The following is a 26,162-nucleotide window of genomic DNA, read 5'->3' as shown; positions in this document are numbered from 1 at the left end:
GTCAGCACCCTCAATTCTCTGGATCCCAGTCCTTCCAACCCAAATGCCTTCTCAGCTCCGGTCCCCCAGAGATCATCAGAGTCCCACTGACTGGGGCTGCTGACAAGCTCGTCTTTGGAGCCTGGCACCGCTAGGCCGCCATCCCGATGTTTGGCCGCAGGATCTACATGGCGGCTCTTCTGAAATTCTACCTTGCTGCTTAGGCCCACAACACAGCCTCCCACTCCACTCATTTTCAGAAGATCTTGCCTCTACAGCACAGAAAACTGGCCCAGTATCACACACACATCCTTCTCCGCCTCCCTACCCAAACTTCCCTCCACACTCAAAGTTGCTCTTGGCCTGTAAGGGGTATGCAGAACCCCTAGGTCCGTGTTCTGACTCCACCAGAAACTTGCTCCCTGGCTCATATGTCTTCAGACCCTCCCTGTCTTGGTTCATTCAACTCCATTTCTAAACATTTTCACATCTTGTTGTTGGGCAACGGACTAGAGAGTCAGATTCCTCATTGAGGAGCTGAGACTTTTATCTTGTACATGTTAGGGAGCTAGCGAGGAAGTGGCACGCTCAGAGCTGACCCTCCCAAGAGCCACTACCAAATTCAAGAAAAGTGGAAAAAAACATCTATGAACAAGGAAATAGCAGCAAAGGTGGCTGGTGTGGTCCCACTACTACAGAATTTCCCTGGAATGGTATCAGAGGCTCGAAGAGAGCACAAAGAGAGCACAGAGGCATTACCTTTAGGTGCAGAGCAAAAGGGCACTGTATCGCTGTAGTAATCATTCGGGCAGATCAAATGATGCTTCTGTAGCAACTCGTTGTCCACACACCACCTGAAGATGGTCTTCACTACACAGAAGAGAATGAGAAAAGGTGTTTCAAGGCACACTGATGTCAAAGAAACTACACCCAAACTTTCTTCATCCTCCAAGCCTAAACCACCTAACAAAATTCTTAGAACCCTGTGGTCATTTTGAGATTTAAGAAACTAACCAGCAAGTATTTAAGTTGGCCACTTAAAAGAGGCCAACCATTGGGCAAGGCTGTGTGGTGGTATTATTTGAGCTAAAATACAGTTACTTGCAGAGAGGTCTATAACAAAACAGAGTTAGGAGAAACAGGGTAGATTGATGAGTGGCCCCAATTCTTCACTCTTCTCTGTATCCACGCCCCCTGCCATGTGAGTGTTTAGTTTCTGCTACTAGGGACAGAGCCCACTTCTTCACCCTTGACTTTGGCCATGTGATGTGCTTTGACCATGAAAGGCTGGCAGGATTTTGAAAGGTGCTCATGCAGCTGAGCCTTCCCTCTTGTGCCTTTGCCATCATCCTGAGAAGAGCTCCTGCCCCTTCATCCTGGACCCCAGCAGGAGTCCACGTGGAGCAGACCTGAGCCCAACCTGCAGCAGGGAGCCAAGTTCAGCTGGACCCACAGCTGGACGCTGATCTAGCCAGCCAAGCCCAGCTAGATCAGCCAACCCCCAACCGACTGGCAGACACATGAGAGGAAATCTCATTTAATAGAGTGGGAAGTTGATATTATCTATGGTTGATGAGCCAGGAAACAGTAGAAAAGATGTGTTATCTAGAGGTTTCCGGAAGAATTAGAGCTAAAAATGGCCATTTCTGACAAGTGGACTGAAGTTGGGAGAGGTGAGGTGGAGGATTTTTCAATAGACATTTTTAGAGCAGTGGTAGGTTTGCAGCAAAATTGAGGGGAAGGTACAGAGATTTCCCAAATACCCACTTCCCCCCACCACATGCAGAGCCTCCCCCATTATCAACGTCCCCCATGGATGGTACATTTGTTACAACTGATGATCCTACACTGACACATCATTGTCACATGAAGCCCGCAGTTTACATTAGGGTTCACTCTTGGTGTTGTGAAGTCTATGGGTTTGCACAAATGTGTAATGACATATGTAGGTGGGGGCTTTTTTATATTTCATTAGAAACAATTTGATTTTTTTTAAACCATGTACACGACTACTTTGATAAAAATTAAGGAGTAAACAGGGTGAATGGAAGACTTGAAAGTTTTCAAACTTTACTGCTTGCTCCATTAACCAACATGGTGCCTTTAAATGGCCTTTCCCTCCGGAGGTTCCCTATAACCAAAGGTACAGGTGAGACAAGTGAAGAGCACATGTTTCTCCCATCAAATATGTTAATTTAAGAACTTTGAGATTTGGCCTATTACTGTAATAGTCAAGTTTCGACAAGGAAAACAGGAATTACTCTACGTATACCGTATACAAAGGGGTTAAGGGAATTCCCTGGCAGTCCAGTGGTTAGGACTCTGTGCTTTCACTGCCGAGGACACAGGTTCAATCCCTGGTTGGGAAACTGAGATCCCACAAGTCACGCGGCACGGCCAAAAAAGGGCGGGAGGGCACTTGTTGAATGCAGAGGATTACAAAGTGGGAGAGAGGTCAGGGAATTCATCATTAACAACTTCAGCCAGCAGCACTGAAGCAGGGGGCTCTCAGGACGTGATCTGGACTCTGCTCTGAAACTCACAGCTGCTCGGTCATCTGCCTGCTACTGCTTCTGAAGAACAGAGCCCTCCCCTTCCAAAACTCACCAAGAGCCTCTCATCAGTGACCGATCCCGGAACCACAGGTAAAAGGTCCATTCTGGGAACGTGTGGATCCCTGGCCCCTCCTCTGCAATACAGAGACCTCACCAGGGGGTGACAGCAATGCCAACTGACACAGTCCAGCCCAGTTCCCAAGTACTTTGGTGATGGCCTATTTGAAATATTAAAAGATAAAATAAAGCTTCCAGATAAAGGGCAAAGGCCATGCTGCAAGGAGATGTATCCTCTGTCTTCGGATACCATTACTCCCACGGTCCTCCCCCAGGGTGTGGGCAGTTCAGTGTTGTGTCTGGGGGTGGGAGCGGCAGTTTCTTATCAGGTCTTTGGGAAGTTTCTCTCCACGTCAGGCCTGGTCCATGGACCAGGTGAGCTTTGGGCACCCTGAACTGGCCTTGTGACCATCTCCTTCCACTTGGGAAGGGTGGGCTTCCTACATGGACCCTGCTCCTGAGCACGGCTCTGCCAGGGGTTGGCTGCTCCATTCCCCAAAAGATAATACAGATAAGATAGCAGCAAGGCTGGGACTTCCCTGGTGGTTCAGTGGTAAAGAATCCGCCTTCCAACGTAGGGGACTCGGGTTCGATCCCTGGTCAGGGAACTAAGATCCCACATGCCATGGGGCAACTAGGCCTGCGCGCACGCCACAACTGGAGAGAAGAACTAGAGAGAAGCCCACATGCCACAGTGAAAGAGCCTGCATGCCGCAACTAAGACCCTATGTGGCCAAAAATAAAAAATAAATAAGATAGCAGCAAGGGAAGGGAACAAAAGCACAGGACGTTCTGCTGAATTCTGATCTTTCTCCCTCTGTCTGGAGAATTTACGCATGTTTTCCACCATGTGACGTTTGTATCAGCAAACAGAGAAAGTCTGCTTCTGTGCCTCAAATAACAAATATTTCAGGGGAATGTCCTTACCATCAATCATCCAAGTTATAAAAGGTGTTCTTGGGTCACCTCGCCCTGCCCTGAGAAGCAGAGACCAGAGGGGTGTCCAGGGAACTGGATTAAGGTCTCTACTTCTGCTACTTTGGAAATCAAAAAGAGAAACATTGCCAGCAGAAGGCTGAGAAACCAGGGCAGATAATGTCTGATTACAACTTAATATTATCTTGGGTAAAAACATAAAATGAAGGTCACTGGGAAACTCTCCCGGCTGATGTTCATTTCACAGTTCTCAATGTTTTATTCCACTTTCATAAAAAATAAACAAAGAAGGGCTTCCCTTGTGGCGCAGTGGTTGAGAATCTGCCTGCCGATGCAGGGGACACGGGTTCGGGCCCTGGTCCAGGAAGATCCCACATGCCGCGGAGCAACTGGGCCCGTGAGCCGCAATTACTGAGCCTGGGCGTCTGGAGCCTGTGCTACACAACGGGAGAGGCCGCAATAGTGAGAGGCCCGCGCACCGCAATGAAGAGTGGCCCCCGCTTGCCACAACTAGAGAAAGCCCTCGCACAGAAACGAAGACCCAACACAGCCAAAAATAAATAAATTTAAAAATAAACAAACAAATAATTACTTAATCTCCCCTGATCTTTAGCCAAAAGAATCCTACCAAAGACAGGGACAGTATCAGACTCCAAGGACTCAGTGGATGTCAGGCAATCAATAAATCTTCCTGAGAATCTGCTACCAATAATCTCTGCCTAAATCCACGACTGAGGGAGGGGGCCTGGCGGCTACACGGCTCTGCTGCAGAGAAGGGGTAACAGGAGGAGATATGGATTCTACACTGAGTGTTCACTGTCTAATGGGGCTGAGCCTCAGAGCGGGCAGACCTGACATAGCATGGGGCCTCACACTCAGAGCCACACCCGAGGGGAAGTCATCTACACCCGTGTGACACTGTGCCTGGACAACGGGCCTTCCTCCTCCTCTTGAGAGAAGAAAGAGATGGGCTTTGACAGCAATTACAACTTCAAATCTGGGTCCCAGCCCTTCTGAGCTGTGGGAATTTAGGGAAGTTACTTGAGCTCCTCTCTCAGCTCCTATACCTGTAAAATGGAGAGAAAACCTACCTCGCAGGGTTGTTGGAAGGATTCAGTGGAATAACATATGCAAAGCATCTTACCCATCCTCTGGTCCTCAGCAGGACCCCATGAGTGTAATGCTTTCCGAAGCCACTGTATCTTCCACTTCTCCCTCCCTCCAGGCCACAGATATGTCAGGTCTCCCAACCCTAAAAGCACTGTCCCTACTAACCTGGAAAATGATGATTTTCAGGGATGTAGGAGGATAAATCAAAGACTTTGGCGGGGGCGGGGCGGAATAAAGGAACCAGGGCTTCTTAGAGAAACGGCTGATTCCAGGTCTGGGGCAATAAATACACAAGATGAACCTGGAACATCTGACCATTCCAGAAAGTAAGGAAGTTATCACAGACAACAAATGTTGTGTCAAAAGAGTCAGGTGTCAACTTGAAAATGTTCCAATTGGCCAAAGATGGGACAGTTCGAGCATCAGTAAGAATAAATACAGGGCTTCCCTGGTGGCGCAGTGGTTGAGAGTCCGCCTGCCGATGCAGGGGACACGGGTTCATGCCCTGGTCTGGGAAGATCCCACATGCCGCGGAATGACTAGGCCCGTGAGCCACGGCCGCTGAGCCTGCGCGTCCGGAGCCTGTGCTCCGCAACGGGAGAGGCCACAACAGTGAGAGGCCCGTGTACCAAAAAAAAAAAAAAAAAAGAATAAATATAATTGTAGTTATGAAACCTATGAGGTCATAATGATATTAAAAACCGACTAACCAAACCTCATTAGTCATCGTTGGCAGATGTTAGGGAAACCAACTCATTATTTTAAAAACTGTCAGATAAGGGGAAAGAATTAATTCTGTTCCTATCTTGGAGTAATCAAAGTAGTTACTGAAGAGTTCCTCTTTATGGAAGTATTTCAGTATCATTAGCATTTCACTGTAATTTATAATCCCTAATGAAACAACAGATCTGGGCAAAGACTGGCAATATCACGAAAACAGAGACATCACGTACCTCCTGAAGGGAGTACACAGCACCATCTATGAACTGGTCTTTCCCCTTCTGCCCCCCAAATTGAACTTAAACCTCAAAATGTCTCTACAACTAACTACTGAATTGCAAGGAATACAGGGATCATAAGAACAGGTTAAATGACACCACAATGTTGAAATCAGCAAAATCCAGACTATGGACAAGTGTACAGGAAAAATGACCCAATTTCTTTAACAAATAAATTAAGAAAGCATTGCCAGAGAGATGGTTGACTTAGAAAAGAGTTTTCAGTGAGTGCTGATGGAGCTTTGATGAGGAAAAAAGATATTGGTCAAATGTGAGAATACCTCTCCACAAAGCACTAATCAATTATCATCCGACATGGCGAATTTAATGTGGAGACACCAACCTGACCAGGTAATCAAGGCTAGCATCACCCGGGCCTCCTGACGTGCTGCGGTGAGAGGAGCACAGCGTCATTTGCATGGTGCTGCTGCCAAGCGCGAGCCTGCGTGTGGTCATGGGGCAACATTAGAGCCACGCCACAGAGGGGGAGGCCTGTCAAGAGAGAGGATCCTGGGAAGACAGGGAGTAAAGCGCCAGGACACTGTCTCCCCACCTAGGTGAAAGGTGCACTGGCAGAATCAGTCTAACGGAACTGTTTTGTAACCATGGCATCTATTCAAGACTTGTAACTGCCAGGGGAAGGCTTGGACAGGAAATTGCAGTGGACTTCAGCTCTTAGGATGGTAGCAGCTACCCACCCCTCACTCCCAGTCCCAGGGCAGGCATCCGTGCATGTGTTTCTGGGAAATCTCGTACAGTCTGTGAGAGTCTGGGTGAGCCAAAAGGACCCTGTCCTCCAAATACCTGGGATTTGTGCTCTGACGGCCGATGACTGCTTCTGATCACAGAGGTGTAGGCAAAAAGGCACCTCCCCCCATTGTGTCAAGCCCCTTCTCTTCCAGCTGAAGTGACTTCCAGGGAATTTTGTTTGTTTGTTTGTTTATTCAAGTACAGTTGACTTATAATATTAGTTTCAGGTGTACAACATAGTGTTGCGATATTTTTATACATTACAAAATGATCACCACTCTGGTACTTTGTTACAGCATCCTGGACTGGTTAAGACAGGGAGTTAACACGAGGGGAGTGCTCTTGTCCAACAGCGGTCAGGAGCCAACAGATATATTTCCCCTTTTCATCTCCCTGTGGTTGGTGGTTCTGATATCCATTTCATGAGGCTCCTCAAAAGGTCCTGGGGGACTGAGCACGTGTCACCTGTAGTGGAGGCCAACTGAATGACAAATCTTTATATCATCTTTCCCTTCTTCCCTGTTCCACTTCCCTTGTTCTGCATACCTTCTGTCTGGATCACATTCCCAAATAAACTACCTGCATGAAAACATTTTATCCAGGCTTTGCTTTTGGGAGAAACTGGCTAAAACAATTGCTTCCAGACTAGAGTGAATACTATCAGGATAGGATTTTGGAGCTGGATCACTCTTTAGTCAGATGGCAAAAAGGATTCCATTGCTGGTCATTCCTGGAGTATGACAGCATCAAATAACTAAGATTCTCATATGTGGTAAACTGGGATGTGGCAAAAGGTGAAGTGCTGGCATTTGTGACAGCTATGACCCCTGAATGGTATGGGGGCAATGGTAATTATAAGGATTGGCTGGCTTTTAACTGCTTTGGAAGCTTTCAAAAAAGAGAAAATTACAGGCTCACGTCAACTAACGGACAAGGCATACCATGAAAGTCAGAGTCTCTGGCAATGTCTAACGAGACTCTCATTTAAGTTGCAGGGCAGACAGTGTGAAAATCAGATATGGGATCTAACTGATGGTAGCAGAATAGCAAAGGAGACTGCATGCACAGCATCAACAGGTCTCCTGTATCAAAGTCAGGACCCTGACAGGAAAAGAGTAAGATTCAAAGACCTGGAATGAGGCATTGAGGTGCATGAACCTGAGAATGCTGAACCTCCAGGCTCATCTGAACACTCCAGGTCAGCAGAAGCAACCCTCCCCCCTTGCAGAGATTAGCACCATCTTCAAATACTTAAAGGATACAGGGAGGATGGTTTTGTTGGGATTAAGTGATGGATACATAAGGGTTCATAAACTATTCAGTTCATCTGTCTGGCTCCTGCAGAAGCCAAATAGAGTAGATGATAATGGGCTACCATAAATTTAACCACGTGGTAGCCCCAATCACAGCTGCCATACTGAATGTGGTATCTTTACTGGCCAGCTTCTAGCATTGGCATGTGACGATTGGTCTGGCAAGTGTGTTCTCTATCCTCCTTGGTAAGGATGGTTTAAAGCAATTTGCCTTTATGTAAGAAGGACATCAGCACACAATCACTATCTCACCACAAGAGCATATACTAACTCTCCTGCTCTCTAACCAATAGAGCCTGCGGGGAACTCAGTTGTCTTGACACTCTGCCCAACATCACGCCAGTCCACTATACTGATGACTTAATAATTGGACTTGGTGATCATGAAGTGGTAAGTAGTTTAGTAAGACTAGAAGATTCAGGCTCCTGACTGTATGGCTGTTAGCATGACTGACAGCCATCTTGGGCCCTTACAGTTTCTCCTCTCCTTTCAATGACCCTACCCAGGACTTTACTGCGTAGTGAATCACTTCTCTTTCATCAAGGGCTTTGTAGTTAATAGATATTGCCTAATAATCATGAGGACCAGGTAGCCTCTATGCTCTATTAGTCCCCAAACAATGATGAAAAACCTTCCCTGATGTATTCCTGGTGCCCACAAGACTAGTTACCCATTCACAAATCTTTTTTTTTAATGTAAATTTATTTTATTTATTTATTTTTGGCTGTGTTGGGTCTTCCCTGCTGTACGTGGGGTTTCTCTAGTTGCAGTGAGTGGGGGCTACTCTTCGTTGCGGTGCGTGGGCTTCTCATTGCAGTGGCTTTTCTTGTTGTGGAGCATGGGCTCTAGGCATGCGGGCTTCAGTAGTGTGGCACTCAGGCTCAGTAGTTGTGGCGCATGGGCTTAGTTGCTCCACAGCATGTGGGATCTTCCCGGACCAGGGATCGAACCCGTGTCCCCTGCATTGGCAGGCAGATCCTCAACCACTGCGCCACCAGGGAAGCCCCACCCATTCACAAATCTTAACTTAGGAATGCACGTACTGTTTCCAAGCACCTAGCCCCATACCCGAGGTTAACTATGAAATTATCCCAATGGCCCCTCTGCGGTGTGGAGCACAGCTGCGAATGCTTCTGCGTCATTGCCCACCCGATCCCAATCTCACCCACTGATCCACTGATTATATGGAGCTGCCTGCCTCATTTTTCACTCTCACGATGCCTTCTCAGTTTGGTGGGTGCTTTTCATTCCCTCTGTCCTCCAACACCGACACACTGAAGAAATGTTTAGGGATCCAATAAATCGCTGAATTTAAATTTAAATCCCTAAATAATAAATTTATTAATTAATTAAATAAATACATGGCATGCCAGAACATCTTCTCTGAAGTAAAGGACGACTAGCTGCATTTTGTATCCCCTACCACTAAGAAGAGTGGTAATTGGCAGAACTCTTTAGATTTTGGAGGCAGCATATTCCACACATGCGAATATTGCTCCAAACCATTTATTAGGTGACCTGAAGGGCTACCAGTTTTGAGTGGGGTTCAAAGCAAGCGAGAGCTCTATGGCAGGTCCAGGCTATGACTGAGGCTGTCCTGCCATTAAAGCCACATGACACACAAAAATGCAACGAATCCAAAGGTATCTACGGTGGATTAGAATATTGTAGAGAGTCTCTAGAAAGCCCCAGTAGTAGAGCTGTAACACAGACTCAGGGTTCTGGAGCAAAACTCTGCCTACTGTGAAAAAGAATGACTCATCATTTGAAAAATGGGCTATAGGGCTTGAGCATAGACCCAGCACTGACTATGGGACATCGAGTGACTATTCATCCAGAGCTACTCATCTTGACTGGGTATTATCAGATCCACTGAGTCATAAGACTGGGAGGGCACAGGAGCAATCCATTGTACAATGGGAAAATGGCATATTTGGGATCAGGCCTGAGCAGGTCCAAAAGACACATGCTAATTACATCAACTGGTGGTCCAGACTGTCTATGTCCTTTGCTCCTGTGCTTTTCCCTCAACTCATATCTATGGCTTCATGGGAAACTTTCAAAGATCAACTGACAGGAACAAAAACTCAGGTCTGATTTTGAACACTTCCTGGATATTTGATATTAAGGTATTACTGCTATTTTCAAGTGTAATAATAATGTCATTATTTTTCAAAAGCATTTCTTATCTTTTAGTGATACATACTAAAATATTTACAGTGGAATTATATAATGTATGCAACTTGTTTAAAATATCATGAGGGGGTAATGAGTGGGACAGAAATGGCCATGTGTTAAGCCTGAGTTAGGGGTAAATGGGAGTTCATATACTATTCTATTTACTTAGGTGTACATTCTAAATTCTCTGTAAATCAAAGTGAAAAAGCAACCCAGTCTGGTCCAGAGATGGGTCAGCATGATACACTGAGGTTAGCTGTAAATGGGCTGCTGCTGTATCACAGCCTTACTCAGGCGTGGCCCTACAAGAAACCATGGAGGGAAATCCTTCCCAGGCTAGAGCCTTGAGCGTCACATCTAATCGTTCACTTTGTATGGCAGAAGTGGCCTGAGGTCGAGTATACATGGAGTTCTGGACAGTAGTGGTGAATGGCTTCGCTGGTTGATCAGGGGTGTGAGGGCAGCTTTGTTGCTGGGATTTTCAGGAAAGTGGCTGATAGGGAACTTGCTTGAAGATTAATAAAGCTGGGGGAGGGTTTGCCTCGACATAGAGGCCCAGCATTACCTTCCTCTGTGGTTGCAGTGTTAATGGAAAGCCTTAACATCAGCCGACTTCCAGGGAATTTAAAGGGCCAGCACGCCCCCCTTCCTCTTTCTCTTTTCCCCCTTTTGGAAGCCAGATATTAAAGACTACGTCATTCAAAAACAACTGTAGATCAGGGGAATATTAGAACATGACCACATATACCCAGAGAAGGGTTCAGAAAAGACCTAGAAGACCTTAAGATTACATCTCAGGCTGACCCTCAGCGCAGACAGCCTACAATAATTTAAAAAAAAAAAAACAAAAAACAATTACAAAAAACAGCAAACTCTGCGGCAGGGAGAGAATCTGATTTCCAGAGTTACAACACTATTAGATTCAATGTCCAGTTTCTAACAAAAACAACAACAAATCAAAAACATACAGAGAAACAGGAAAGTATGCCATGTTCAAAGGAAAAAATTAAATCAACAGAAACTGTCCTTGAAAAAGACCTGATTGCAGACATACTAGACAAAGGCTTTAGAACAACTGTCTTAAAGATGCTCACAGAACTAAAAGAACATGTGGAGAAACTCAAGAAGATGATGTACCAAAAAATATAAATATCAATAAAGAGACAGAAAATGTATAAAGAAACTAAAAAGAAATGTTGGACCTGAAAAGGACACTAACTGAAATGAAAAATTCACTATCAAAGGGATTCAAAAGCAGATTTGAGCAGGCAGAAGAGAGAATCAGTGAACTTTCAGATAGAAAAATAGAAATTATCGAGTCTGAGGAACAGAAGGGAAAAAAGATTGAAGAAAAGTAAAGACAGCTTAAGGAAGCTGTGGGACACCAGAAAGTGAACAACACACATTGCGGGAGTCCTAGAAGGAGAAGAGAGAAAAAGGGGCAGAGAGAATATCTGAAAAAATAACAGCTGAAAACTTCCCAAATTTGATGAAATACATGAATATAAACATCTGAGAAGCTCAACCAACTATAAGAACTCAAAGACACTCATGTTACATGTTATAATCAAACATTTGAAAGACAAAGAGAGCATCTTGAAAGTAGCAAGAGAGAAGTGACTTGTCACATACAAGGGATCCTCAATAAGGCTATCAGCAGATTTCTCATCAGAAATTATGGAAGCCAGGAGGCAGTGGGCCAATATATTCAAAGTGCTAAAAGGAAAAACTGTTAACCAAGAATCCTATATCCAGTAAAACTGTCCTTCAAAAGTGAGGGAGAAATTAAGACATTTCCTGATAAACAAAAGCTGAGGGTATTTGTTACCACTAAACTTGCCCTGCAATGCTCAAGGGAGTCCTGCAACGTGAAATGAAAGGACGCTAGACAGTAACTCCTAGACACATGGAGAGATAAAGATCTCAACAAAGGAAATACATGGACAATCATAAACGTTTTCTACATGATTTAAGAGACTAATATTATACATTTAAAGGAAAAAAACAAAGGTAAAAATAAAAGCTAGTATTATAAAAACCTAGTATTACATAAAGCTGATTATTATAAAAGCTAGTATTATAGTAACTTAGGTTTGTAACTTCATGTCTTGTTTTCTACATAATTTAAGAGACTAATGCATTAGTTGGTATTTCTGGGCACACAATGTATAAAGATGTAATATTCTGACACCAACAACCAAAAGGGGTGGGGATGGAGATGTAAAGAAACAAGAGTTTTGTATGTTATTGAAGTTAAGCTGGTATAAATTCAAATTAGAGTGTTATAATTTTTGGTTGTTAAATGTCATCCCTATGGTAACTACAAAGAAAAAAGCTATAGAATATACCCAAAAGGAAATGAGAAAGGAATTTAAACATTTCACTACAAAAATTGACTAAATACAAAAGAAGACAGTAATGCAGGAGATGAGGGACAAAAGAGGTACATGGCATATAGAAAAAAAACAGCAAAGTGACAGAAATTCCTCCTTATCAGTAATTACTTTAAATGTACATGGATTAAACTCTCCAGTCAAAAGACAGAGATTGGCAGAATAGGTAAAAACACATGATCCAAATAGATGCTGTCTACAAGAGACTCATTTTAGATCCAAAGACTCAAATAGATTGAAAGTAAAAAGATGAAAAAAGATATTCCATGCAAATAGTAACCAGAAGAGAACAGGGACCTCCCTGGTGGCGCAGTGGTTACGAATCCTGCCAATGAAGGGGACACAGGTTCAAGCCCTGGTCCGGGAAGATCCCACATGCCGTGGAGCAACTAAGCCCGTGCGCCACAGCTACTGAGCCTGCGCTCTAGAGCCCGCGTGCCAAAACTACTGAAGCCTGTGCACCTAGAGCCTGTGCTCCGCAACAAGAGAAGCCACCGCAATGAGAAGCCCACACACCACAACGAAGAGTAGCCCCCGCTCTCTGCAACTAGAGAAAGCCCATGGGCAGCAACGAAGACCCAGTGCAGCCAAAAATAAAAATAAATAAATAAATATATTTTTTAAAAAAAAAGAGAACAGAAGTGGCTATACTAATATCAGACAAAGTAAACTTTAAATCAAAGTAGGTTACAAGGGGCTTCTGTGGTGGTGCAGTGGTTAAGAATCCACCTGCCAATGCAGGAGACACAGGTTTGAGCCCTGGTCTGGGAAGATCCCACATGCTGCAGAGCAACTAAGCCCATGCGCCACAACTACTGAGCCTGTGCCCTAGAGCCTGCAAACCACCACTACTGAGCCCATGTGCCACAACTGTGGAAGCTCACATGCCTAGAGCCCATGCTCCACAACAAGAGAAGCCACCGCAATGAGAAGCCCACACACCGCAACAAAGAGTAGCTCCCACTCAACGCAACTAAAGAAAGCCCACACACAGCAACGAAGACCCAATGCAGCCAAAAATAAGTAAATAAATTTATTTAAAAAAAATTACAAGAAACAAGGAAGGACATTATATAGTAATAAAAGATTCAACAGAGCAAGAAGATACAATAAGTATAAACATTTACACACCTAATGGCAGACCATCAAAATAATGAAGCGGCTTCCCTGGTGGTGCAGCAGTTAAGAATCCACCTGCCAATGCGGGGGACATGGGTAAGAGCCCTGATCGAAGAAGATCTCACATGCTGCGGAGCAACTAAGTCCATGCGCCACAACTACTGAGCCTACGCTCTAGAGCCCACGAGCCACAACTACTGAAGCTCACGTGCCTAGAGCCCATGCTCCACAACAAGAGAAGCCGCTGCAATGACAAGCCTGCGCACCGTGACGAAGAGTAGCCCCCGCTTGCCGCAACTAGAGAAAGCCCGTGCACAGCAACGAAGACCCAATGCAGCCAAAAATAAATTAATTAATTTTTTAAAAAATGGGGCTTCCCTGGTGGCGCAGTGGTTGAGAGTCCGCCTGCCGATGCAGGGGACACGGGTTCGTGCCCTGGTCCGGGAAGATCCCACATGCCGCGGAGCGGCTGGGCCCGTGAGCCATTGCTGCTGCTGAGCCTGCGCGTTCGGAGCCTGTGCTCCATAACGGGAGAGGCCGCAACAGTGAGAGGCCCGCGTACCGCAAAAAAATAAAAAAAAAAATTTTTTTAAATAATGAAGCAAAAATTGACAGATTTGAAGGGATAAATAGACAGTTCTACAATAATAGTTGGAAACTGCAATACCCATTTATCGTAATAGACCAACCAGACAAAAGATAAGTGAGGAAAAGAGGACTTAACCCAATAGAATAACTAGATCTAATAGACACATATAGAACACTCTACCAAACAACAGCAGCATACACATTCTTGTCGAGTGCACGTGAGACATTTCTCAGACCATGTTAGGCAATAAATTAAGTCTCAATAGATTTGAAAAGACAGATATCATACAATATATACTCTCCAACCAAAATGGGGTAAACTTAGAAATCAGTAACAGAAAGAAAACTGGGGGCTTCCCTGTTGGCGCAGTGGTTGAGAGTCCACCTGCCGATGCAGGGGACACGGGTTCGTGCCCTAGTCCGGGAAGATCCCACGTGCCGCAGAGCGGCTGGGCCCATGAGCCATGGCCGCTGAGCCTGCGCGTCGGAAGCCTGTGCTCCGCAATGGGAGAGGCCACAACAGTGAGAGGCCCGCGTACCACAAAACAAAAAAGAAAAGAAAAAGAAACAAAACTGGAAAATTCACTAAATTGTAGAAAATAGGCAACACACTTTTTTTTTCCAGAATACCAAAGAGTTTATTCAAAAAAGTCACTTAATAAAAGCACAGTTTTGCAAGTTTGTCTAAAACTTGATAATTCTGAACAAAAATAAAATGTCTGACCACTCCAAAATAGGAAAAGACAATCGTGTACAAATAGACATACACATTCTAGGCACTATGAAAACTGGCTAAATGTATGTTCCCAGCAAGAGACGTGTCACCATCCTAAGTCCCCTTAGTCACCAAATGCAGGATTAAGAGGCCAGAGTCAGGTTTCCCATTCTAAGCCACTCTGTTACTCTCTAGGAAACTCTGGATCTCAGCCTAATCTCCAGCTCTGCCTGTACCTTGATAGGGAAGGAGGGAGGGACAATAGAAGAGAAGAGGAAAGGGGTGTGACATCTTTCTTAGGAAAGAAAAAAGGCACGGTGATGAGCTAGAAAGTGATGAAAGCAAGGATCAACTATCATTCACCCTGAATTCACCCATCACCCTGACAGTCCAACCTCCTTATTTTGTAGGTGAGAAAACAGACCTAGAAAAATCATGTGGTTTGCTCAAAATCACATGGTTACTACGTGCTGTAGTGCTTTATGTAAGATCAACTTGCCTCTCAACTTGGTTGGAAAATTAAAAAACCAAACCTGTCCCCAAACTTCAAGCAACACATTTTTGAACAGCCAATGAACCAAAGAAGAAATCACAAATAAAATTAGAAAATACTTAGAGACAAATGAAAATGAAAACACAACATACCAAAACTTATGGGACACCACAAAAGCGGTGCTAAGGAGGAATTTTAGAGCTATAAACACTTACATAAAACAAGAAAGATCTTAGATCAGTAACCTAACTTTAGGACTTAAGGAACTAGAAAAAGAACAAACTAAACCTAAAGCTATCAGAAAGAAGGAAGGAAATAATAAAGATTAGAGCACAGATTAACAAAGTAGAGAACAGAAAAACAATAGAGAAAATCAATGAACCCAAAAGTTGGTTCTTTGAAAAGATCAACAAAATTGACAACCCTTTAGCTACATCAACTAAGAAAAAAGAGAGAAGACTCAAAAGACTAAAATCAGAAATGAAAGTGGGGATATTACTACTGATTCTACAGAAATAAAAAGGATTATAAGTGAATACCAGGAACTGTACACTAACACACTGGATAACCTAGATAAAAATGGACAAATTCCAAGAAACACTAAGCCTACCAAGACTAAATCATGAAAAAACAGAAAATCTGAGTTGACTTATAACTAGTAAAGGGACTGAATCAATAATAAAACAAAAATTTCCCAACAAAGAAAAGCCCTGAACCGATGGCTTCACTGGTGAGTTCTACTAAACATTTAAAGAATTAATACCAATCCTCAAAATTTTCACAAAAAACTGAAAAGGAGGGAACACTTCTTACCTCCGTCAAGAGGCCAGCATTACCCTGATATAAAACCAGACAAAGACACTACAAGAAAACTATATCCCTTACGAATACTGATCCAAAAATCCTCACGAAATACTAGCAAACTGAATTCAGTAGCATATTGAAAGGATAGTTCATCATGACCAAGTGAGATCTATTCCTGGAATGCAAGGATGGTTCAAAATACAAAAATTAATCAATGTAATATACCACATTAACAGAATGAAAGGGGAAAATCACGTGATCATCTCAACTGATGCAGAAAAATTTCTGAAAAAATTCAGCACCCTTTCATGATTAAAAAAACACTAAAAAACTAGAATAAAAGGAAACTATTTCAACATAATGAAAAGCATAGATGAAAACCCACAGCAAACATCACACTCAGTGGTGAAAGACTTAAAGCTTTTCCTCTACGATCAGGAATAAGGCAAGAATGTCTGCTTTCACCATTTCTAGCCACCACAGTACTGGAAGTTCTAATCAGAGCAATTAGGCAAGAAAAAGAAATAAAAGGCATCCAAACTGGAAAGGAAGAAGCAAAATTATTACTGTTTGCAGATATGATCTTATATATAGAAAACCCTAAATATTTCACACACAAAAAAAACCTGTCAGAACTAACAAGTGAATTCAGCTAAGTAGTACATAAAGTCAACACACAAAAATCAGATGCATTTCTATATGCTAAAAATGAACAATCTGAAAAGGAAATTATGAAAATCCCACTTATAAGAGCATCAAAAAGAATAAAATACTTGAGAGTTAACCAAGGAGATCAAAGACTTGTACAATACAAAGTACAAAACATTGCTGAAAAAAATGAAAGAAGACATAAATAAATGGAAACACATTAGATGTTCATGGATTAGAAGACTTAATATTGTTAAAATGTCAATGCTATCCAAATCAATCCACAGATTCAATGAAACCTCTATCAAAATCCCAAGGATGTTTTTTTGTTACAGCAATAGTAAAACCCATCCCAAAATTCATTATGGAATCTCAAGGAACAGCCAAAAACAACAGACAAAACAATCTTGAAAAAGAACAAAGCTGGAGGATTCACAATTCCTAATTTCAAAGCTTATAAGAAAGCTACAATAATAAGAACAACATAGTACTGGCATAAAGATGGACATAGAAATCAATGGAATAGAACAGAAAGCCCAGAAATAAACTCTCATACATACGGTCAAACGATTTTTGACAACAGTGTCAAGACCATTCAATAGAGAAAGGATGGTCTTTTCAATAAGCAAGGCCAGGAAAACTGGATATCTTCACACAAAAGAATGAAGTTGGATGCTTTTGTAATACTATATACAAAAAATTAACTCAAAATTAATTAAAGACCTAAATGCAAGACCTAAAACAATAAAACTCTTAGGAGAAAATACAAGGCCAACACTTCACAACATTGGATTTGGCAGTGATTTCACTGTATCTGGCAATGATTTCTTGGATATGACACCAAAGGCACAGGAAACAAAATAAAAATAGACAAACTGGACTTCATGAAAAATAAAAATTGTGCATCAAAAGACACTACCAACAGAGTAAAAATGCAACCCACAGAACGAGAGAAAATATTTGCAAATCATGTATCTGATAAGGGATTAATAATGAGGATATATAGAGAATTCCTAAAACTCAACAACAACAAAACAATCGATTAAAAATGGGCTTGAATATGGGCCTTCCCTGGTGGTACAGTGGTTAAGATTATGCCTGCCAATGCAGGGGACACAGGTTTGATCCCTGGTCCAGGAAGATCCCACATGCTGCAGAGCAACTAAACTTGTGTGCCGCGACTACTGAGCCTGCCCTCTAGAGCCCATGCACCACAACTACTGAAGCCTGTACACTCTAGGGCCCATGTGCCGCAACTACTGAGCCCACGTGCTGCAACTACTGAAGCCCTCACACCTAGAGCCTGTGCTCTGCAACAAAAGAAGCCACCACAATGAGAAGCCTGTGCACTGCAATGAAGAGTAGCCCCTGCTTGCTGCTACTAGAGAAAGCCCATGCACAGCAACGAAGACCCAGACACAGCCAAAAAAAAGAATAAAATACCTAGGAATAAACCTACCTAAGGAGGCAAAAGAACTATACTCAGAAAACTATTAGATACTGATGAAAGAAATTAAGATGACACAAAGACGGAGAGATATACCATGTTCTTGGATTGGAGGAATCAATATTGTCAAAATGACTATACTACCCAAATCAATCTACAGATTCAATGCAATCCCTATCAAATTACCAACAGCATTTTTCACAGAATTAGAACAAAAACCTTTCCAATTTGTATGGAAACACAAAAGACCATGAATAGTCAAAGCAATCTTAAGAAAGAAAAATGGAGCTGGAGGAATCAGGCTCCCTGACTTCAGACTATACTACCAAGCCACAGTCATCAAAGCAGTATGGTACTGGCACAAAAACAAATACAGATCAATGGAACAGGAGAGAAAATCCAGAGATAAACCCACGCAACTATGGTCATCTAATCTGGGACAAAGGAGGCAAGAATATACAATGGAGAAAAGACAGTCTTTTCAATAAATGGTGCTGGGAAAAATGGACAGCTACATGTAAAAGAATGAAATTAGAACACACCCTAACACCATACACAAAAATAAACTCAAAATGGGTTAAAGACCTAAATGTAAGGCCAGATACTATAAACTCTTAGAGGAAAACATAGAACACTCTTTGACACAAATCGCAGCAAGATCTTTTTGATCCACCTCCTAGAGTAATGAAAATAAAAACAAAAATAAACAAATGGGACCTAATTAAACTTAGAAGCTTTTGCACAGCAAAGGAAGAAACCATAAACAAAACAAAGACAACCCTCAGAATGGGAGAAAATATTTTCAAATGAAGCAACTGCCAAGGGATTAATCTCCAAAATATACAAACAGTTTATGCAGTTCAATATCAAAAAAAGCAAACAACCCAATCAAAAAATGGGTGGGGGCTTCCCTAGTGGCGCAGTGGATGGGAGTCCGCCTGCCGATGCAGGGGACCTGGGTTCGTGCCCCGGTCTGGGAGGATCCCACATGCCGCAGAGTGGCTGGGCCCGTGAGCCATGGCTGCTGAGCCTGCGCGTCCAGAGCCTGTGCTCCGCGACGGGAGAGGCCTTGGCAGTGAAAGCCCCGTGTACCAAAAAAAAAAAAAAAAAAAAGGGTGGGACATCTAAACAGACATTTCTCCAAAGAAAATATACAGATGCTTAAAAAGCACATGAAAAGGTGCTCAACATCACTAACTATTAGAGAAATACAAATCAAAACTATAATGAAGTATCACCTCACGCTGGTCAGAATGGCCATCATCAAAAAATCTACAAACAATAAATGCTGGAGAGGGTGTAGAGAAAAGGGAACCCTCCTACACTGTTAGTGGGAATGTAAACTGGTACAGCCACTATGGAGAACAGTATGGAAATTCTTTAAAAAACTAAAAATAGAGCGACCATATGATCCAGCAATCCCACTCCTGGGCATATATCCAGAGAAGACCATAATCCGAAAATATACGCACACCCAATGTTCACTGCAGCTCTATTTATAGTAGCCAGGACATGGAAGCAACCTAAATGTCCATTAACAGAGGAATGGATAAAGAAGATGTGGTACATATATACAATGGAATATTACTCAGGCATAAAAAAGGACGAAATAATGCTATTTGCAGCAACATGGATGGACCTAGAGACTGTCATACTGAGTGAAGTAAGTCAGAAAGAGAAAGACAAATATCATATGACATCATTTATAAGTGGAATCTAAAAGAAGATTACAAATGAACTTATCTACAAAACAGAAATAGAGTTATAAATATAGGAAATAAACTTATGGTTACTGGGGGGTAAGGGGAGAGGGATAAAGTGGGAGATTGGGATTGACATATACACACTACTATATATAAAATAGATAACTAATAAGGACCTAATGTATAGCACGGGGAACTCTACTAATACTCTGTAATGGCCTATATGGGAAAAGATTCTACAAAAGAGTGGATATATGTATTTGTATAACAGATTCATTTTGTTGTACACTTAAAACTAACACAACATTGTAAATCAACTATACCCCAGTAAAAAATTTTTTAAAAATGGGCTTGACAAGATATTTCTCCAAAGAAGATACACAAATAGCAAATAAGCATATGAAAAGACACTCAACATCACTAATAATCAGGGAAATGCAAATCAAAACCACACAGTGAGCTATCACCTCACACCTATCGGGATGGCTACACTCAAAAACAAAAAACAAAAACCACACACTGAAAAACCAGAAAATAGAGTTGGTGAGGATGTAGAGAAATGGGAATCCTCGAGCACTGTTGGTGGGCATGTAAAAATGACACAGGCACTGTGGAAAACAGTACGGTGATTCCTCAAAATATTAAAAATAGAACTACTATAAGATCTAGCAATTCCACTTCTGGGTATAAAGCCCAAAGAACTGAAAGCAGGGTCTCAAAGAGATATTTGTATGACCATGTTCAGAGTAGCATTATTCAGAACCGCTAACACCAGGAAGCAACACAAGAGTTCATCAGCTGATGAATGGAAAAGCAAAATGTGGTATGTACCTACAATGGAATATTATTCAGCCTATAAGGAAGTTAGTTCTGACATAGGCTACAACATGGATGAACCCTGAGGACATTATGCTAAGTGAAATAAGCCAGTTGCAAAAAGACAAATACTGTATGATTTCACTTATATGAGGTACTTAGAGTAGTCAAAATTAGAGACAAGGGACTTCCCTGGCAGTCCAGTGGTTAAGACTTCACCTTCCAATGCAGGGCGTGCAGGTTTGATCCCTGGTCAGGGAGCTGAGATCCCATATGCCTCTAGGCCAAATAACCAAGACATAACACAGAAGCAATATTGTAAAAAATTCAAAAAAGACTTTAAAAATGGTCCACATCAGAAAAAAATCTTAAATTAAGAAAAAAAATTATAGGGACTTCCCTGGTGGTGCAGTGGATAAGAATCCGCCTGCCAATGCAGGGGACACGGGTTCGAGCCCTGGTCCAGGAAGATCCCAAATGCCGCGGAGCAACTAAGCCCATGCACTACAACTACTGAGCCTGAGCTCTAGAGCTGGTGAGCCACAACTACCGAAGCCTGTGCGCCACAACTACTGAAGCCCGCACGCCTAGGGCCCATGCTCCATAACGAGAAAGCCACCGCAATGAGAAGCCCGTGCACCGCAACGAGGAGTAGCTCCCGCTCGCCAAAACTAGAAAAAGCCTGCGTGCAGCAACAAAGACCCAACGCAGCCAAAAGTAAATAAATAAATTAATTAAATTAAATAAATGGTCAGAAATAGTAACTTAAAAAAAATTTTTACAGAGACAGAAAGTAGAATGGTGGTTGCCAGGGGCTGGGGCAAGGCAGGAAATGGGAAGTTATTGTTTCATGGGCATAGAGTTTCAGTTTTACAAGATGAAAAGTTATGGAGATGGATGGTGATGATGTTTGTACAAGATTATGAACGTATTTAATACCACTGAACTGTATGCTTAAAAATGGTTAAGAGGGTAAATTTTATGTTATGTGTAGTTTACCACAGTTTTTAAAAATTGAGGAAAAACCCAACAGTCAAGAACATGAAAGACAGGAAAAGTTCAAAGAACTGTGCCAAATGAAAATTCTGAAAATGAGACATGACAATAACATGTAACATGACTTCCTAGACAGGATCCTAGACCAAGGGACACTGTGGGACAGCAGGTGAAACCTGCATGCCATCTGGGAAGTGGAGGTTAACGCTGCACCATTGCTGATTTCCTGGCTTAGGGGGTTGTGTGCTGGTTATGTAGGCGAGTGTCCCTGTTTTGGAGACATGCACAATGGAGTGTTCTGCGGTAATGAAACAACATATCTGCAACTCACTCTCCAGATGTTCAGAAAAAGACTAGAGAGGTAATGAAGTGAACACAGTAATACATTAACAACTGGGGAGTCAGGGTGAAGGGCATAGAGGAGCTCATCATACACACCTGGAGGCATCTTGATGAACGGCTCAAGGACCTGTACTTCGGCCTGGTGCATGGCCCGCTCTTTCTCCGCAAGGGCCCGTGCGCGGGCCTGAATGATATGTCTCTCCAACATTTCAACTTCATCCAGCCGCTGCTTATAGAGCTCCCGAATCTGGCAGGTGGGTGATCAGATGCACAGAAATATGGTGAGATCACACAGCTTTATTGAATCCCACCCCAGCATCAGGGCTTCCCGTGAAGCACAGAACAGTCACAGAACTGCAGAGACCATCTGGTCTAACTAGACAGATCTGAACTCCGAGACCCACAGAAGGAAGTGGCTTAAAGCTTTCATAGTAAAGTCAATTACGGCACCAAGTCTGAAACCCCATCTCCTGACTACTGGCTTCATAGTAAAGAGAGCTGCCATCTAACCTCTGAAATACCAAATATGAGTTAACACACCACCTGTGGCAGACAAAGGGTTGTGTCACCCAGACCCCCTTCAAGGAAGGACTTGCTACCTGGCTGCAGGGAGCATAGTGAGCTGAGAGCCTCCAGCTGTCAGCCCCTTCAGAGTTGATCTCAGCTGCTTGAAAGCACACAGCTGAGACTCCTTGAAGGGGGCTGTGGGCAGTATGGCCTGCTTAGCAGTCAGCCTCAGCAGAGAGGACTCAAGTCAGCTACTTTCCTCCTTATACAGATTAAGGAAGCAGAGTTGCTGTTAGAGCCTGGGCATGCTTCCTAAAATCTGGGCATGAATGCCTCGATTAAGATTGTGGTTTGTGACACAAGGGCAGGCACCCCAAAGCGGACGTGACTTTATCCTCTCCGGGGAACAACTATTCAGCTTTCTGCCCTCGTCGTTTCATTTATATGTGTAATATATAACGTGTGTATGCGTGTAGGGAAATAAAGATAGGTGCTAGAGATACATGCCGTTATGTGTGTATTCGCCTAAGCGCGTGTGTAGAATGTCCTCCCACTAGAATGTCGGATATACGGCGGCATGGACTTGGTCTGCTCTTTTCCATCTGCATCCCCAGTGCCTGGCACCCAACAGGGGCTGACGCTTGTCGAGTGGCTGAGTCGCGCCCTGGGTCGCCCGCACGGCCGCAGACGCGGTGACGCCGCCGCGCCTCGGGTGAGCACGCGGAGAAGCGCGCGGGACGCCGGGGCCGTGTTACCTGCTGAAGCTGGTCCACGAACTCCTCGTGCCGAGCATCCTCGCTGCCGCGGGCCTTGATCAAACTCGCACTCACCTCCTCGCCAATCACCTCGGCGGTATACAAGTTTTGAAAGACGCCGGTGAGCAAGTAAGAGATGTCTTGGGTGCGCGGCGAGGTGGGGCGCAGGCGCAGCAGGTGCGGCTCGGGGAGCGGCCGGAGCGTGAGCGGCGAGACGCGGCGGGGCCGACTACCTGGCTGGTAGAAAGACTCGGAGTAGGCGAGGGAGGACTGGCTGGGGCTGCGGATCCGGGTCGGACGCGGAGTTGGCGTCCACGTCGCCTCAGCGAAGGCGTAGGACTCAGACTCTGCGGACTGCTGCTCTCCCCTTCCAGTCTCCATGGCAACTGAGACGCCGCTAACTCCCTGCCGCACTTCCACTTCCGGCCCACCTCTTCCGCTTTGCGTCTGTTAAAGGGCGCTGTCGAGTCATCCTCGTAAACGTTCGCACGGCAGTGTTGCCTTTACGGAGAGGAGGACCTTAGCGTGGGGACCGACAGAGAAAGAGTTAATTGGCACAGCCAGGCCCGTCTCATTGCCAAAGCTTCTTCCTACTTACTTTCATCTGCCTATTCTCTAATTTATTCAGCATTTATTAATTCGTTCATTTAATATTTATTGTATAAAGATTCTGTTTCAGGTCTGTGCTAGGAGCTAGAGATACCAAAGGAAGGCGGAGCTCACAACCGTGTGTGTGTGTGTGTGTGTGTGTGTGTGTCTGTGTGTGACCAGAGTGTTGAGCAAGGCGACAACAGGAAAACAACTGCAGTTTAGTGGGCTACGGTCAAGGTGGAGAAACTGTTTGTTGTCATGGAACCACAAAGGACAGGAACTTAACCAGTCTACAAAGAAAGCGAGTACAGTGGGTTTTGGGCAGAAGTGAAGACCAAGCAGAGGTTTAGAAGAATGAATAGACTCACCGTCATTAGCCATTAAGGAAGTGGAAATTAAAACTACAGTGCAATACCACTACACACTTAGTAGAATGTCAAGAAGTTGAATGAACGAACAAACAGATGAACGAACCACGTGAGTGCGGGTAAGGATGTACAGCAACTTCTCATGTATCGCAACAGGAATACAAACCATTATAGCAGCTTTGAAAAACAGTTTGTCAGTTTCTTAAAAAGTAACACATACATCAGGCCCACAACTAGGTGTTATTCCAAGTGAAATGAGAATGTTTGTGCCTACAAAGCCCTGTATGAGCAGCTTTATTCATCATCTCCAAAAACTGGAAAAAACCCAAATGTCCTTTCTACTGATAAAAAGATAAATAAATTGTGGTACATCTATATACAGCATACTCGCAGCAATAAAGATGAAACAGACTAGTGATACGACAGCACAGATGAATGTCAAATGCATTATGCTGGATAAAAGAAACCATTCTCAAAGGGCTACATATACATAATGAATGATTCCATTTAGAGGATATCTGTTTATAGAAAATGCAAACCAGAAAACAGATCAGTGGTTATCAGGAGCTGGTGATGGGAGCTAGTGTTGGCTCCAAAGGAGCAAGAGGGAATTTCTTGGGGTGATGGAACTGTTCTACATCTTGATTGTGGTGGTGGTCACAAAACTGTATGGATTTGTCAAAACTCACAGAACTGTACACCATAAAGGGTGAATTTTACTGTATATAAATTATACTTCCATTTTTTAAGTGAAAAAAAAAAAAAAGAATGAGTAGGAGTAAGCCAGGGGAGAAAGAAAAAGGGCACTCCATGCAGAGGGACCCCATTGTGCTAAAACTGGGAAAGAGCACTGCAAATGAGAGGAAATGAAAGAAGTTCAGGGGTGGAACTCAGGGAGTTGAGGAAACTGCTAGGCAAGGGCCAGATCATAAATGGGTTTGTAGGCAACATTAAGGAATTTAAACTTTATTCTGAGGACAGTAGGAGGGCCATCAAGGTCTGAAGCTGGGTGTGTTGTGGTCAGCTGTATGTTCTACTGAGATCACTCTCGTTGCTGTGAGACAGCAGACTGGGGGGAGGCAAGAGGCATCAGGGAGCTCAATTGGGAAACTCGTGCAGGGGTTAGGAAAGAGGTGAAGGGTGCTGGGATTCAAGTGAGAGGAATTGATTGGAGACGGAGGTAAAGGGTAGAATTGACAAGACTCGCTGATGGATCATGGGAGTGAGAGAGAAAAGGGGCCAAGAATGACTGCCACATATCCTGTGTGTGGGATCAGGTGGCTGATGAGATCATCCACTGAGATGGGGAGAGGCCTGCACTTGTCCAAGGCAGCAGCTTGACATCACAGTGACTGCCATCCTTGCCAGAGCATGGCTTCTGCTCACAGGTGGTATAAACATCCTCTTTTTACTGCTGGGGTGAGTCTGTGTGCCCTACAGCCTGAAACCCACTTCCTGAGATGAGGCCCAGGATGCTTGCCTGCAGACCTGGGCCACTTCCGCTTCTCGTGGTTGGGCCTGGCTCCCTCATCTCTACTTTCCGGTATCTCTTCCATCCTCAGGGCTGGGAAGCCAGGGCCCCTGTTCTGCATTGTGTACTTGAGAGGATCCTGATCTGACTCTCCTCAAGCTACACCCTCTCCAGAGCGAGGAGGCCACAAGGTCAATGTGACATGCCCCGTGCCTGCCCAGACATTGTGAGCCCATTGACAGGACCTGTGCAGGCCACTTCTTTAAGGCCTCCCTCGCATTGCTGAACGGCGTGTGCACTAATGGGTAGCGTGGGTGGGGGTGGAGGCAGAGGGAGCTTGGGCAAGTGGGCTGGTTTGTCCAATTGCTCACGTGCATGTGAGCCCACCCACCCCACCCCCACCATAGGGGAGGAAGGAGCTAGTAGAACAGTCTGGGGGCCTCCATTGCTCTAGAGTTAGGACGGGGCCTGCCCAAACCAGGTGGTCTTGTGGAAACTCCCTGGCCCCCTTCCCTGCCCTAGGGAAAGAC

General features: G+C 44.0%; 1 protein-coding gene across 1 annotated transcript in view; it reads right to left on the bottom strand.

Moving 5' to 3' along the window:
- DLEC1 (DLEC1 cilia and flagella associated protein) overlaps positions 1 to 26,162 on the bottom strand; it is a 103,867-nt gene that overhangs the window by 67,982 nt on the left and 9,723 nt on the right. Inside the window, 3 exon segments of the mRNA XM_082663890.1 lie at positions 739 to 849; positions 22,037 to 22,187; positions 23,203 to 23,721. Of these exon segments, the coding sequence (XP_082520016.1) occupies positions 739 to 849; positions 22,037 to 22,187; positions 23,203 to 23,583 (643 nt within the window). The 5' untranslated portion in view covers positions 23,584 to 23,721.

Source organism: Grampus griseus, assembly GCF_964374135.1.
Source record: "Grampus griseus genome assembly, chromosome: 10".
NCBI classification, from domain to species: Eukaryota; Metazoa; Chordata; class Mammalia; order Artiodactyla; family Delphinidae; genus Grampus; species Grampus griseus.
The sequence above is the reverse complement of the archived record's forward strand: the minus strand, read 5'-3'. Positions and strand labels throughout refer to the sequence as shown.